At 34.5% G+C, this 14,787-nt stretch overlaps 3 protein-coding genes across 3 annotated transcripts; all 3 read right to left on the bottom strand.

Moving 5' to 3' along the window:
* Nucleotides 1-365: 365 nt before the first annotated feature.
* Nucleotides 366-1,567, bottom strand: LOC116016147. Its single transcript, XM_031256309.1, has 4 exons — nt 1,356-1,567; nt 950-1,093; nt 594-664; nt 366-497 (listed from the first exon to the last, which is right to left on the bottom strand). The coding sequence occupies exons 1-4, from the start codon at nt 1,384-1,386 to the stop codon at nt 366-368; spliced, it is 378 nt and encodes a 125-aa protein (XP_031112169.1). The 5' UTR covers nt 1,387-1,567.
* Nucleotides 1,568-5,714: 4,147 nt separating this feature from the next.
* On the bottom strand, nt 5,715-12,258 carry LOC116017770. Its single transcript, XM_031258404.1, has 6 exons — nt 12,227-12,258; nt 12,058-12,115; nt 11,384-11,967; nt 11,120-11,299; nt 10,094-11,035; nt 5,715-5,975 (listed from the first exon to the last, which is right to left on the bottom strand). The coding sequence occupies exons 2-5, from the start codon at nt 12,106-12,108 to the stop codon at nt 10,114-10,116; spliced, it is 1,737 nt and encodes a 578-aa protein (XP_031114264.1). The 5' UTR covers nt 12,109-12,115; nt 12,227-12,258; the 3' UTR covers nt 5,715-5,975; nt 10,094-10,113.
* A 90-nt stretch (nt 12,259-12,348) lies between these two features.
* LOC116015242 lies at nt 12,349-14,452 on the bottom strand. The gene is made up of 4 exons (XM_031255270.1): nt 14,291-14,452; nt 13,327-13,437; nt 12,953-13,141; nt 12,349-12,517 (listed from the first exon to the last, which is right to left on the bottom strand). The coding sequence occupies exons 1-4, from the start codon at nt 14,406-14,408 to the stop codon at nt 12,402-12,404; spliced, it is 534 nt and encodes a 177-aa protein (XP_031111130.1). The 5' UTR covers nt 14,409-14,452; the 3' UTR covers nt 12,349-12,401.
* Nucleotides 14,453-14,787: the final 335 nt, after the last annotated feature.

The raw sequence follows: 14,787 nt of genomic DNA, 5'->3' as shown, positions 1-14,787 counted from the left end.
TAGAGTGCATTTTTCAATTGCCTAGAGTGATGACATTTTCATCTAGGAGATAGGCATTTTGCTTCAATGAACTTCTGACGGACAAAAGCCACCTTGTCGGTTGAAGTTTCATTATGTCTTCCCATCTGGGGTGATTTACTTCTCACGGAGTTCATATCGTGTCGATTCTGCCAAACCTCATAAACATCTTTGCATTCATTCTGCTCTGGATATTGATAAAACTCACACTCCATTTGCGTGTCTAAGGATCCACTTCTGTGTGGAAATTATTCAAAGGTGTACCCTTAGCACTTTGTGCATTCCTTCCAGAATAATTTCTTTGAGCAGTAGAAACTGGTAGCTGAGATGGAAAACCGTCAAGCCCATTAATTTGCTACAACACTAGGTGGATTATGCTTGGAGGCCATGTCTTTGGACATCTCTTCTGCTATAAGCATCTTCATTGGTGTTCCATTTGCTTTCATTTTTGAATTATTTCTCCTCAATTCAGACACAATCTGCACGTACCATTTCAAAGAAATATAACCAGCATTAAAGATGAGCTCTGAAAAACCCATGCTGCTTATTCTTGATTACCAAACTGAAAGATATACCTCTTTATCCTCAATTTGATCCTCACTTGGAGACATCCTTGCCACATCTGATTGGCTCCTCGAGAGGGAACCTTCAAAATCAATTACACACAAATGAGTTCAACAAGCCTAGGAAAAGCAGCCTTTTCTGCATAATGCAGTTCTTTTTAGCATTTCATACTTTATGCTACAGTATGTCAGTTCAATCACACTGTCAAAGAATAAGCCTACAGGACAACTATGAACTCTGGGATAATTACAACTCCATTTGGAGAAGTAATTATTACTAGTTGCAAGCAACCCTCAGTCCCTCATTTAGGAAACTAAAATAACAGAGGCAACATATCAAAGAAGAGAAATACGAAAATAGGATTCACCATCTCTATGAGGTTTATCTGTGAGCAACCTGTTCCCTGCAACACTGCCATTCAAGTCAAAAAGGTTTACCATTCTTCCCAAACATCCTGGAATTGGTTTCTCAAGACCGCGATTTTTGCCATTCTGAACAGCATACATCTCAGCTGAAATATAATAACATTTAAAAGAGTAAATCTCATTGCAAAAAAAAAAAAAAAAAAAAAAAAAAAACTTGGCCTAAATGACTAATCTCAATTTGCTACTTCCTATCTCCATATCCAGAAAGGGGCAGGCTTTGCATTTTAAGATATGAAAAACCAGTAAAAATAGTAGTGGCTATGCAACATGAAGGTAAACCAAGAGAAGTGGGAATCTACTACAGTTTCGACCAAAATCTACCGACTAAAATAGAGCAAAAAATAAAACCTTGCATATATTTACACCTCCATGGCTCCATTACAGAAGTCCTGATTTACACAATCAGAAGCAAATCGGAGAGGACAAAAAGAAGAAAGGAAATAATGAATCGACTAGATCTGCAGAAGAAAACAGATTCCATGGTTTATGAAAGAAACACCCCCCAAACTTTACCATTCACTTTAAATTTTCACGAACTTCACATCAACTATTCCCAGAAAAGCATAAAGAACTCCCAAGTGGAAACAAAGAGGAGGAACATAACGTGAAAAAAATAGCTAATTGTAACGGTCCAATTACATATATTTAGCTAAAATGAATATACTCAATATCTCCAAAAATAATTTTAAAAAAATGCTAAACAGGCGTTTTTGAGCAGTAGAAACGATTATATTGTAAACAAAATCATAGCAGTAGAAATAAGAACTAAACGTTAGAATCTCAACACAAAAATTACTCTGGTAAAAAGCTGAAATTTGAGCAGAAAAAACAAAAGAATAATCCCAAGGAAAAAAAAGGAGGGGGGGAGTATCGAAAATCAGATTCGATTTGCCTTCGAAAGGTGAGATCGAAAGGGAAACCAGAAAAGCAGAAATGAGTAATGCTACTGAAAGTACTGTTAGAAGCTTTACAGTGTCGAAGCAATGCGAAGCTCTGACAATGCCGCGGCCGAAGATTCCGCAAGGCGGACACGGGCGGATGCGAGTAGGTTTAGAGAGAGAAAGTAGATAGTCGCAGTGAGAGAAAACGAGCGGAGGCCGAGAGTGTCACCGGAGCCGAGAACCGACTCGAAGGGAAACCGCTTTCCGGAGGGAATGTCGCCGGAGATTCTCCGATTACCGGTGCCGGAATAGAGCTCTCATCGTCAGCTGTCCACCGACTATATGTCGGACTATTATTTATTCCGATTTATTTATGGGACTTTTGAGAGAGGAGCCAAAATGAAGTGAAGTTTTTCTATAAATAAATATGAAAAAAAAAAATAAAAATAATATAGATTCTCCAATAAATACACTCCGAGATGATTGATTTTTATCCGAGACATCCTTTCCATTTATGATAATTCTGCTCGAGCCCCAACTTCCATAATTTTATAAAATATTAGTCCACCTGTGGACAACGTCTGTTTACAATAACTATTATGAGCTTGCTATTATCTGTCATTATCTTGCAATTATAGAATGGGTATCCCACTGGCGTTATGCCGTTCAATTTTTCGTTTCAGTAACGTAACCACATTTATTGCTTTTATATATATATATATATATATATATATATATATATATATATATAGGTTCAAATGCGACCGTGTTCTTTCGTGCGACCGTGCGGTCACACACCACTCAATGTTACAAAATACACCACTCGATGTTAAGAAACACACCACAATGTTAAGAAACACACCACAGTGCATATTTGTGTGGTGTGTTTCTTAACATTGAGTGGTGTATTTCGTAACATTGAGTGGTATGAACCGCACGGCCGCACGGGAGAGCACGGTGACATCTGAACATGACCCTATATATATATATATATATATATATATATATATATATATATATATATATATATATATTATGTTGATTAAAAAATATTTTAATTATTTTATGTATAAATAATATTAAAGTTTTAGTGTGATATTCATTGATTTATTTGATTGAAATTGTATTGCAATTTAATTCCAAATAACTATTTGAAGTTTTTTGTTGGGCAAATTTCACATATCGAGACTAATCATATGCGTGCCGTATTTGGTTTCTTAAGTACACTAGGGCCTCGTACACCGAAACAAATTATGTTTGTGCTGAGTAAGACCTCAAAAGGTGGGGTAGTTGCATTCTCATGCTCAAACATGATAACTTTGATTAAGTTGGAAGAGATTCTCGCCATTTTATTCACATCTCATGAATAAATAACTATTGAATATTAGTCTTTAAACAACGATTTTTTTAATGGGCTTTTCTACCATATTAACAATATATGTACAATAATATGATAAACATGTTTAGATAATTAGATTCATATTTTAGGTATTGATATGATATTGACAATACTTTATGCAATAAAAATAAATATTTAGTTGTATATGATATTATTATCAACACCAATGTTGAATGGTATCCTAGAAAATTCCAATTTGTATATAATTGTATAATTATATGGAGCAAATTGGATAATGGGTATTTTTTATTATGTTCCTAATCTCAATAATTATTGGAATGATTTGTTCTTACTTTTCATAATTCAGGGAATCATTTAATAATGCATTATGGCTCATGAAGGATTGTCAATTGCTATTAGTCTACTAAAGATTTGATATAAAGATATATACATACACAACATACATAACAAAATTTCATTACTCACATATTTTTCTTTTCTCTCTTATATTTGTGCGCGCTATAGAGTAATAAATTACGAAAATAAAAACTTACCAACTTAAAACAGTTGATAAAAGGACTATTAATAATGTTAGAGGTTGTGGATACTTGTATGCCAAAAAAAATTATGAGAAGTCTCAAAAGGGTTTACCGAATCAGTGTAGCATGATTCTAATACAAGATAACTTAGGAACTGCGTGGTGTAGCATTGTTTTTAGTTTTGGGTATGGAGCAACTTTAAATCTCCAAACTAGTTGTCTCACCCAATAAAGGTGCCTATAATTCAGCGATGAGATTAATTAATGTGTTCGACGGTGAAAACCTTGAACTAAACTCGAAAAAATGAATAGAAAAATAACTGTAAACAGTTTTAATTAAATACTCCGTATAACTTTTTGTTATTGTGATTTAATATAGACTTCAAATAAATTATATATAGATAAAAGTGCAGCTAATACAACCTGGCGTATGATGGGCAAATTGTCCGGTGGGTGATACAAGGCCGTATCAGTGATCGGTTAAAAGTCACTTTAATTGTTGTGTTATGCGGCATTGTTTCGACACTTTTGCAGGAATCTAAACAACAACGCACGCACACAAAGTTTCATAGTCCAGAGCAAGAAGAAATTGGCAAAAATTCAGCTAACATGTGGGCCCTACTCTACCTACCATTCCACTTGCTCCCTCGTTTACCGCCCGTGTTCCATTCCATTGTCATCTTACCACATTTACACATATTTATAATTAAGGACCATGTTATGCACTCGTATGTTTATCATTCATAAACATTCACTTTTTAACGTTAAAGTTAACATATTTGAGATGCGATAATTGTATATTTGGGTAATGAGTTAATTACATTTTTTATCATAGATTTATAGGTTAAAATTAATTTTTAATTATTTGTTATAAGAACATTCATGTTTAGTCTTAGTATTATTGTGTCAACTATTATAAATAAAAATAAAAGCATCAGACCAACTAAGGGCAACTACATTTGTGATCTTGGAGGAGTTTTTTCATAACAAAAACATGAGGGGTGAGTTTTTTGTTAATGGAGGGATGAGTTTTTAATGAATTTTTATTCCTACAAATATAACTTTTTTGTGAGACTCACAATTGAAAAATATATTCACAAAAAAAACACGCCACTTGCTCGTAGGGGAAATTGCAATGCCCAATTGGCTCAAGCACGCGCCTATTAGGCTTGTAACAAAATCTTTTAAAAAAAATTGTTTTCAACTTTTTTTTTTCCCTCTTTCTTCATCTTCTATCTTCCCTCTCTTTCCTACATGTCCGTGCACAAACCCCTAAAAAATTAGCATTGTTGAGGTTGCTCTAAGACTCTTAAGTCACCTTACATTTGTATGTTTTATATTTATGATAATTGACATTTTTACTATTTAATATTACAATTTTTTTAAAATCATACTCCGTAATATATATATATATATATATATATATATATATATATATATATATATAAAAGTACTTGATAATGCTATTGGACTATATTTCAATAAATTGTAACTAAAGTCTAAAGGCGAATTTATGATTTACCAAACCTGATATTTTGAATTAAGCTTCTATATTTATTTGCCCATACCTAATGCTCAAACTGCTTTGTATCGTACTTATTTTAAACGCTAGGCATTGATGCTAGGCTACCTTATTACCTAAGGTAAGAAGTACATACAGCTCAATTTAGAGTGTGAAAAATCAATTTGGAGCATAAATAGTGGTGACTTTTTGGTGTTAAAGATTTTTTTTGTGCCAAGTGAAATACTTTTTAAAAAAGAACAAAAAGGAAAGTAATTAGAGAAAAAAAAAACAAAAATCAATAGAAAAATTCAGAAAAATTAAGATCAATAGAAATTACGATAAACACATATTTGATGATTATGCAAATGAGTAAGTGAATAAATTAAAGAGATTAATTGATTAAAAATGGCACATGGTTCGTATGCTTGATTTTTTAAAAAGCATTTATTATATTTGGTACACCTATATTATATACGGAGTAATTAAAACTCGGCATAAAACGAAACAAATCAAAGAGAATTTGGAAATGAAATTTCTTGCTGACTTTTAGCAACACGGTTCACATATCAAATTGTACCTCATTTGTGCACGATAATATTCCTGTGCGCCGGTGAGCATCTTTTGATTGCACACCTCCCCAAGTTTGACTCATTCGTACCATAATTTTCATGGCTTACAGATTTTTTGGAGCTTGGAAGAGAAGATCCTGTAAAAAGGGAACTTGCAGATCATCATATCACAATTTACAAGTTACAACAACTAATGAAAATGTTGGTAGCAAATAGCAATAATTTTATTTATATATAAAAAATTATACCCAATTGATTGACAAAAGTCATGGTTATAACCATTGTGTATTTCTTTATCATGGGGACCAATCCATTGAAATCCATACATTTTACTTTTTGTTGCAAAGAGAGACAATTTTTTTAAAAATAAATATCTAAACCATTTTGAACAAGCAAGATCAACAAGATCAACAAAGAGGTGTACCTGTAAACCATTTAAGAAAATACCACATATAAAGATCATAAAGAAGAGTATAATTATAACTCATTATCTAATACCAAGTAAAATTATTCTCTATTAAAAATATCCCCAAATAGTAAATCCATATCAAATTTTGATCCTGGAAGTGAGGAAAAAGTTTTTTAGGGCTCAAATCAGAATTTAACAAAATCTTCAATGGGCCATATTGGAAATCAGCTTCACCTATCTAGTGGCTTATAGAAGGGGAGAGCACTGGGAGTGAAAGGGACTGCTACCCAATTTAGGCATGGTATCAGCTCCTCTGATTTTGCTCAATTAGGTTTAAGTGGTTACAAACTGTAATCTTTTGTCTAGATTAAGGGCATCATTTTTACCACTTACAATGGTAATACGGTACTTATAAAAAATTGAACTACGTAAGTGTTAGCTTACCATGTTGCAAATTGCAGTAACGGTATGCTAATTAATCATAGATGTTTATTCAAAGATTACTAACCCTAGTAGTTTGGACATTTGGTAAGCGGATTACTAATGTAACTGCAAAGTCAAAAGTTCTACTATGCACTACGTTAAAGAACTTTTAGCCAAACTTTTCTGGATAAGAGTTAAACTTTGCTAGTGCTACCCACGTCGAATATAGATTAGTTTTACAGTGGTGAGATTATTGACAAATTATACAGTATATCATCCACATTACAAAGTGAATTACTAATACAAGTTCATTTTTAGTGTGTTATAAATTTAATTGTAGGTAATATACTAATGATAAACTTATAGTACATTAAAAATAAACATGTATCAAAATATAATGATCATACTAAAAATAAACATGTAATACAATAAAAATAAATCTACAATATACTAAAATTGAACTTGTAAGTGATGGTCCATAAAATAATGATGGGAGATTCTTAACCAAAGTCTAATTTAAACAATTATGAGAGTCACAAGCATAATGGGGGATTCCCGTAATTTAAGTACTCCTCATTAACATGGCATCAGGATCTATAATCATGTAATTGGAACCAATTTGGGTTAGATTAAAACAAAAAAACAAACAAGCAATTGAGGACAAAAACGTAAAGAAAATTAGACAGTTAAATCTGGAGTGGGACCTATCTGAATCATTATAATTATTGTATTTAATTATATAATGGACGTGTTTTCTTTTCTTGTAACATCATCATTAAGGTCACTAAGCACCATTGATTCATCTGTGCACAGAAAATGACACAACGTTACACTGATCCAAATTTCTCCTCTGTCCAACTAGTCAAGTTATAACAGTATCAGATATATGGCATATATACTCCATGGTGAAGAAAATTTGTTCGGGTTCAGGAAAGCAGCTGAATCATGACAGACGATTTTGCAGGTGTGAAGATCACATGAGGTGAAGGACTAAAGATCCAAAAACGACCACATAATCTATGCTTTACGACAGTATAATCAGGCAGACAACAAGGGTTTGCTCTGTTCAGGAAGAAAATACATGAACTGTGATTTTTTTCTCTTTGCAATAAATTTCTCTGTTATTCTTTTCCCCTTCAGTCAAAATACTACTCCATAGTCCATACTACGTTGTTGGAATCAATTCATGAAAAGAATATTACATAAACTCTGATTATCTACTTTTAACTTTTACCCTACACTTTAACTCTCGACATAAGCATTTTTTAGAACTTATACGATAAAAATGCATTATCATTGCTCGTAAAATCAGAAAATAAAAGTGAGGGAGTAAAAATTGACAGTATGTGTAGTAGACTACTCTACTCATGGTAGAGATAAGGTATTAAATTACGATACATACTCTCAATTTATACTTCCACATTTTCATTCCTTAATGTGGCAAACAATGATAAGATACTTTCATTATATGCGTCAAAAAAAAGTGTCAACATTAAGAGATTAAGTGTGGTAAAAAAAAAGTTAAGAGTAGAGAAAAATAGCACTTAGAACTTATATGTATTTAGTTACAAACACACACACACACATATAGCCTGTCTCTCTCATGAGAACTAGGCTTCTCATGAAAAATGTGAATAAATACTAGCTAATAATTTAGTATATCTAACGGTTAGAAAATAAAGAAAAAAATGTGAATTAATTTCATTAATGTTATAAATTTTGCTTTTGAAAGTTTATAATATTTATAAAATTGATCATGCTCTTTTTTTTTTTCTTACTTTTTAACCATTGATCATTCTAAATGGATAATTCATATTAGTACATTCCATACTTCTCACATGAAAATATAACACATGCAGTATATTTTTAAATTGAAGTAATGTCACTTTACCTAAATTTCCATATACCAAAAATGCTAACAATAAAAATAAAGCAAACACCTTTTTTTTTTACATATAACATTCAATATTTCAATTACTGAGATTAATTGACTTACTAACCACTAAGCTACTGGTTAGTAATTTTTTAATTAAAAAATAAAACCTAAACTTTCCATAAAAAAATATTTCTTTAATGAAGGATCAAACAAGCACCAATTGATTCTAACAACGGCAAATGACAAAAAAGGACTAATATATTGGCCAACTCAGAGTTATGGTGGGTGGGGAAGGGTGGGGGTTGGGGTTGGGGGGACCATAGAGTCTGGAGTCCGTGTAGGGCAGTGCCAGATATGGTGTCACATCTCTTGTCCACATTGGGTCAAGAAAGAGCGGTGTGCTCTTTTAAAAAATACACCCTCCTGTTGTCGCGTGATGAATAATGGACACTTAGAAAATAATTTACATTTGGCTGTTGACTTTTGATCAACACCAAAATTATGGCTGCTTTCTCCTAAAGCATGTTTCTCACTCTCATATAATATAATAGTTAAAACACTAATTCATTGGACAAATGTGAATGCTTAGAAAACAGGAATTGACAAATCCCTGATTTTGGTCACTGTTACCATCGTCTTTCCTCTTCCACCCCCACCACATGGGTGTTTGGTGGTCCTGGTTTACCTCATCCCAAAGCTAGTGTGGGTGCATTAAAGACATTTTATACTTACGTGACCGCTGCTTCATATACCTCAGTGAGGGAATGAGGGATAAGAATTTTAGGACAATGATGGACTTGGATCCATCGTCAAGGTGCTCAAGAACTAAAATTTTGAACCAATCAGTGGACCAAGGGAATAGACTAAGGCAATTATTATTCCAGCAGAGTAAAGCCTACTAAAGGACACCTAATAACTCAAATCTACGCTACCCTGATTCAATCCTTATCCCAAACAAAACATGAATTGATTATTTAGAAATTCTTTCTTGTATACTTGCGTAACTGAAAGAAACAAATTGCAAGTCTGACATTTAGTCACAGGACTGCAAATGTGCCCCTATGTTCAGGGAGATGATTTCTTTTCTGAAGTCTTGGCGGGAAAGTAGGAAAATCATTGTACACTTTGAATTTCTGGAGTTATTCTAGCTGAGAAATTTCAGAAATGAGTATTTTGCAATTGAAGAGAAATGAGGGACAGGAAGGATAATTAAGGTATTCAGAAAACTAGTATAAACATTCAAGCCCGGCTGTCCTAAGCAAAGTAGTATACAAGAGGTATGAAGTAAATGTCACTAAATGGGATCCTAAGATCGAGAAGACCACAGAAGTCTTTTTATGAGGCCAAAGAAATTAGGCTTGTATGTTGTTTAGACTAAACTATTCCTCACAGAATTATTAGCTTGTTCATTTATCTAAATTTAGTGACACTAAAAATATGCTGACCGAAATACAGAAATGGATGAAGAACCACACTGAGAAGGGCTAAGAGGCAACAATGTACATACATGTATTTACTTAACCAAATGTAGGGGGCAAGAAGTGCACCTGAATCTTCAGCTACGCTCTCATTCATTAGGAGAGCCAAGATATGTTCCCTCTTCTGATCTAGCACAGCTTGAGTCCTTAAGCAACAAAGGACATCCAAGCATTCTGTCAAAAGATGTTTGAAAGTTACAAGTTGGCCGCTCATAAGAGTCAAATGCTTCCCCTCGGAAACCAACTACTGTAGAATTTGAACTGCCTAAGTTCCATGCTTCCTCCAACTGAGTTGTATATGCACTTCTATAAGAATGTTGACTAGAATGATTTGGCCGAGGGAAACCAGTTGCTAGTAAGCTGTTCGGTTCCATAGGCAAAAGGAAAGCATTAGAATCTAGATGACACTTCTCACCGAAATCCTGGACTGGACTATCCTGATGATAATCTAGAAAATAGGAAATGACATTGCCACTATAACCATATTCTTCAGGATCAAGATATTCTGCATCAAACAATGAGGATAAGCAGCCTGGTTCTGTGATTGTATATTCCTTATACTCAAGATTCCTTTCAAAATCCCTGCATAGCTCCTCATGCAAACTGGTTGAATGGAAATCTGGCAACATGCAAAAATGTGGAGAATGGTCAGAAAACAAGGATGATGAACACAATGCCATTGTATTGTGTCCAGTGTTTATGCTCCTGTGGATATCAGCATCCCGCAATGTTACAATTTGCAAATCCATTTTGTCCTCACAGCAGTCAGCATTTATTGCTATTTCAGGTTCATCCCTCTCATCAAAATCCCAATCCAGCAACAAGGCTTGATGTTCCCTTCTTGAACACAATGCCATTGTATTGTCCCGAGTCTCTATGCTCTTTTGGAGATCAGCATCCCTCAGTGTTACAATTTGCAAATCCATTTTGTCCTCACAGTAATTTATTGCTATTTCAGGTTCATCACTCTCCTTATCAAAATCCCAATCCAGCAACAGGGCTTGAGGTTCCCTTCTTGAACACAACCAATCCAGCAACAGGGCTTGAGGTTCCCTTCTTGAACACAATGTCATTGTATTGTGCCCAGGAGGTTCCCTTCTTGAACACAATGTCATTGTATTGTGCCCAGTGTCTATGCTCTTGTGGAGATCAGAATCCCACAGTGTTGCAATTTGCGAATTGATTTTGTCCTCACAGCAGTCAGCATCTAATGTTATTTCAGGTTCATCTTTCTCGTTGTCAAAATTCCAATCCAGCAACAGGGCTTGAGGTTCCCTTCTTGAACACAACCAATCCAGCAACAGGGCTTGAGGTTCCCTTCTTGAACACAATGTCATTGTATTGTGCCCAGGAGGTTCCCTTCTTGAACACAATGTCATTGTATTGTGCCCAGTGTCTATGCTCTTGTGGAGATCAGAATCCCACAGTGTTGCAATTTGCGAATTGATCTTGTCCTCACAGCAGTCAGCATCTAATGTTATCTCAGGTTCATCTTTCTCGTTGTCAAAATCCCAATCCAGCAACAAGATTTGAGTTTCCCTTTTTGGAGATTCGTCCAGAGAATAAAAGCTATCTGGTTCCATAAGATGATACCGATCAGTAAATCCAGATCTCCCAAACAATAAGTGCACAGGTGAATCAATCTGTTTCAACAATCTTTTAGTTGTTTCACTTTTTGAACCATGATTATTATCCACCATTTCATTGTGTGAAACAGTATTTGCATTGTATTTGGTGAAACAATTGTCAGAAGCAAAGGCAGGCCAATCCACAGGGATTATCTCTCTTGTCCCAATAGACCAACTGGGAAGTTCATTACTTTGGCATGTTCCATATTCTGGTTCAATTAAGTCTATTCTGTAACTTTGATGATGCCTCATCTCTGATGGATCTGACTCTGTTAGAACAGGTGAGCAGCCAGTATTGCCTTTGAGCTTTGAACCCTGACAACAATGTCAAAATCAAGTATCAGCACAAAATCAAGAACAGTCAAATGGTAATGCAGTTTCTGCAATTGCAAATGCAAATCATACTTTATTCTCATTGAGACCTGGGGAAAGACGGCTAAGGAGCAAAGTCACCATATCAAACCTGGAGGAAATCTTAAACGAATTAGTATATTTATAATTGGAAAATGATAAATGGACCATTTAGCAGCACCCATTTGCCATTATACTAGAATTGAAAAAATGATTTGCTGACCCCTTGGAACTGAAGTTTTCAGTGCCAGATAAAGTCGTTTCTGCCCACTGACGTAATTTCCGTCTCTTTTCAGAAAAAACTTCACTCTCCAAGCATTGGCTATCTAATGCTCAATTTGAAGTCAGTAATCCTTGCAAAGCATACAGAAGACCTAAGAAGAGCATCAAATGCATAATCACACTTTGAAGTTTGAACCTGAACATTTTAGAGCAGCTTGTGGTGATAACTGCAAATTTTGATCTAGTGTTGTGACATTCTTAGGATGTGAAATTCTGGGCCTACTGGACATGCCTGCATTATTATTTATTACACATTATTAGTAAATAATAATAAAATTAAAAACTTTGGAAGAGGTGAAGGAATGTAAATTACTGATAAGAGCATTGATTATTATTCCCACCTCACCTGGGCTCTTGCATCTTCCATTTATAGGCGAGACAAATGGACACGGGTAATTAGGGCTTACTTTTTCTGATTGAACTGACAAGTTTATGTCTCCAATACGGCAATTAAGCATGTTGGATTTGCTCAAAGCCTCTTTCAAATTATAAATAAAGAATCAAGAAAGTCAGATTTTAAAACCTTGAGCAGTTCAATTGTTCATTAAAAAAAAAAACCCTTCAATGGCACCTTATTTTTTGGGGTATATATTACGCTTATTGTTTATGCATTGTGGATGAAGTGAAAAGCAAACAGAATTAGTTACAAATAGAAAGGAGAACATACTGCTAGTGTAATCATTAGTTTTAGACTTCTTCAGCTTTTCATTCTCTTTACGTAGAATATTTGGATAACAATGCCCGGCATCCTTCAATTTACGTTCACTTTCTTTATTCAGAGAATGTTGATTACGCTGAATGGCACCCTCCATCACTTTCTTAAAGAAAGCATACTCTGAAGTTTTGGGGATACCAGCTGCACCAGTATTACCATTCATCGATTAAGACCAATATAACTAGAATCAACTGGTGCCATAAGAGAATTGAGGACTGCAATGGATCATATAGAACAAAGCAGTAATATTTACAAGATTGAGAAAGCAACAATTTAAGAACTTCTACACAATAGAAAGAGACAACAATTATAAAGAAAGAACATACATCTGGGATCCCTGGTCGCTTCAAATCCCGTAGAAAAATCATCTGATATGTTATTTGATATAGGAGCTCTGTTAACATCTGCAAATCTTACTCTTTTTGCCTTGCTTTTGACTAACAGAAAAACAGAAAATGTAGTTACTATAACATTGCAACATATGATTAGAAAAGCAATAATTTATATCTAATCAAGAGCAGCACCAATCCAATAGCTGTGCAAGGAGCTAGCTACCCATAAAAATGATAAAATAAGTGAAGCACTAGAAACAACGCATTCACACTAAGGGAAAACGAAGAAGTAAAAGAAAAGGAATACATGTTTAATGTATAGAGTAAATTCCCTAGAAATCATTAATTCTGTTCATAGCATTTTGGATGATTGGCCCGACACTGCCAATATAATTTATACTAGGACTACCATTATTTCATAGCATTCCAGTTCCAGAAGCCACCAATGTATAATTCAGCTGTATTCCAGTTCCATTCATTTTATCAATTTACACATACAGCGAAATACCATGTAATCCATGATAATTGCTAGTTAGAATTTCAGTGCACATATGTAATCCATCTAGCGAACTCCCCTCATTGGAAAAAACTGCATTGCAGGTTAGCTTGTAAATCTAGATTCTAGAAAATGACAAGCATGGTCCTGGGAGCCTGGTAAGAAGTTTCAGACTACTTACGGGTATAAGCACGAACCCTAACCATTTGAGCTATCTTATCTTCTGTGTATTATCAAACAGTCAAGCACGTATTAATTCCTTCGTATATGCAGTACAGACTATGCTCATAATGTGAAGTGTGAACACCAGATCAAATGCGAAAGCATATGAGAATTGCATTTTATCGTGATGAAGAATTAATTAACCATTGATTTAGATTTTTCGAGCTGCAGGAAAACTATTAATAAAGCCGCGCAAAATAACACTCCGGTTGAAATTAGGATCCAAAGTGAACGGAATACCATATCGGAAGTCGGAGTCGCGGCCTCGAGCGAAGCCGCTGCCTGAAGAGCATTGGACGTTAGACGGTTGTGCGTCGTCGGTTATGGACCTTCGCGTCATCGTCTTCCTTCGATTCATCTGAACTCGATATCTAGAACTCTGGAGCTTGTAGAATGGAGATCGAAGTTTTGAAAATCTGAAGCCCGCGGATTATGAAGGCCGACGAGTTCTGCTTTTGAACAATCTATTGTATGTACCATGACAAAAAATAAAAAGTACATTATTTGATATATACTATCAAATAATATATCTACAGTACAAAAATAATGTACTTTCAATATAAAAATAATGTACTTTTTATTTATGGTCCACACAGGTCCATGCAATAATTTGCCTCTTTTGAATGACTGGATCAAAGAGTGTATTCAGGCCTAAAAAATCAAAATCTAAATTAAGGCCTAATTTATAATTGAAAATCAAACCGGAGTGTTATCATGCGGAATTAAGGGCCAATTTG

This window comes from Ipomoea triloba, chromosome 4, assembly GCF_003576645.1.
Source record: "Ipomoea triloba cultivar NCNSP0323 chromosome 4, ASM357664v1".
NCBI classification, from domain to species: domain Eukaryota; kingdom Viridiplantae; phylum Streptophyta; class Magnoliopsida; order Solanales; family Convolvulaceae; genus Ipomoea; species Ipomoea triloba.
Note: the sequence above shows the minus strand (reverse complement) of the source record. Positions and strands in the feature narration are given on the sequence as shown.

What these genes read in the sequence shown, in the direction of transcription:
- LOC116015242 (XM_031255270.1), bottom strand. Translation starts at nt 14,408, where the DNA reads ATGAATCGAAGGAAGACGATGACGCGAAGGTCCATAACCGACGACGCA. An exon ending in AGCGACCAGGGATCCCAGAT is followed by an intron (nt 13,142 to 13,326) that starts GTATGTTCTTTC and finishes ATACTGGTGCAG; the next exon opens with CTGGTATCCCCAAAACTTCA. An exon ending in AACTAATGATTACACTAGCA is followed by an intron (nt 12,518 to 12,952) that starts GTATGTTCTCCT and finishes ATAATAATGCAG; the next exon opens with GCATGTCCAGTAGGCCCAGA.
- LOC116017770 (XM_031258404.1), bottom strand. Translation starts at nt 12,108, where the DNA reads ATGGTGACTTTGCTCCTTAGCCGTCTTTCCCCAGGTCTCAATGAGAAT. An exon ending in CAGGTCTCAATGAGAATAAA is followed by an intron (nt 11,968 to 12,057) that starts GTATGATTTGCA and finishes CATTGTTGTCAG; the next exon opens with GGTTCAAAGCTCAAAGGCAA. An exon ending in ATGACATTGTGTTCAAGAAG is followed by an intron (nt 11,036 to 11,119) that starts GGAACCTCCTGG and finishes GTGTTCAAGAAG; the next exon opens with GGAACCTCAAGCCCTGTTGC.
- LOC116016147 (XM_031256309.1), bottom strand. Translation starts at nt 1,386, where the DNA reads ATGGAGCCATGGAGGTGTAAATATATGCAAG. An exon ending in GAGGTGTAAATATATGCAAG is followed by an intron (nt 1,094 to 1,355) that starts GTTTTATTTTTT and finishes ATTATATTTCAG; the next exon opens with CTGAGATGTATGCTGTTCAG. An exon ending in ATCAAATTGAGGATAAAGAG is followed by an intron (nt 498 to 593) that starts GTATATCTTTCA and finishes TGGTACGTGCAG; the next exon opens with ATTGTGTCTGAATTGAGGAG.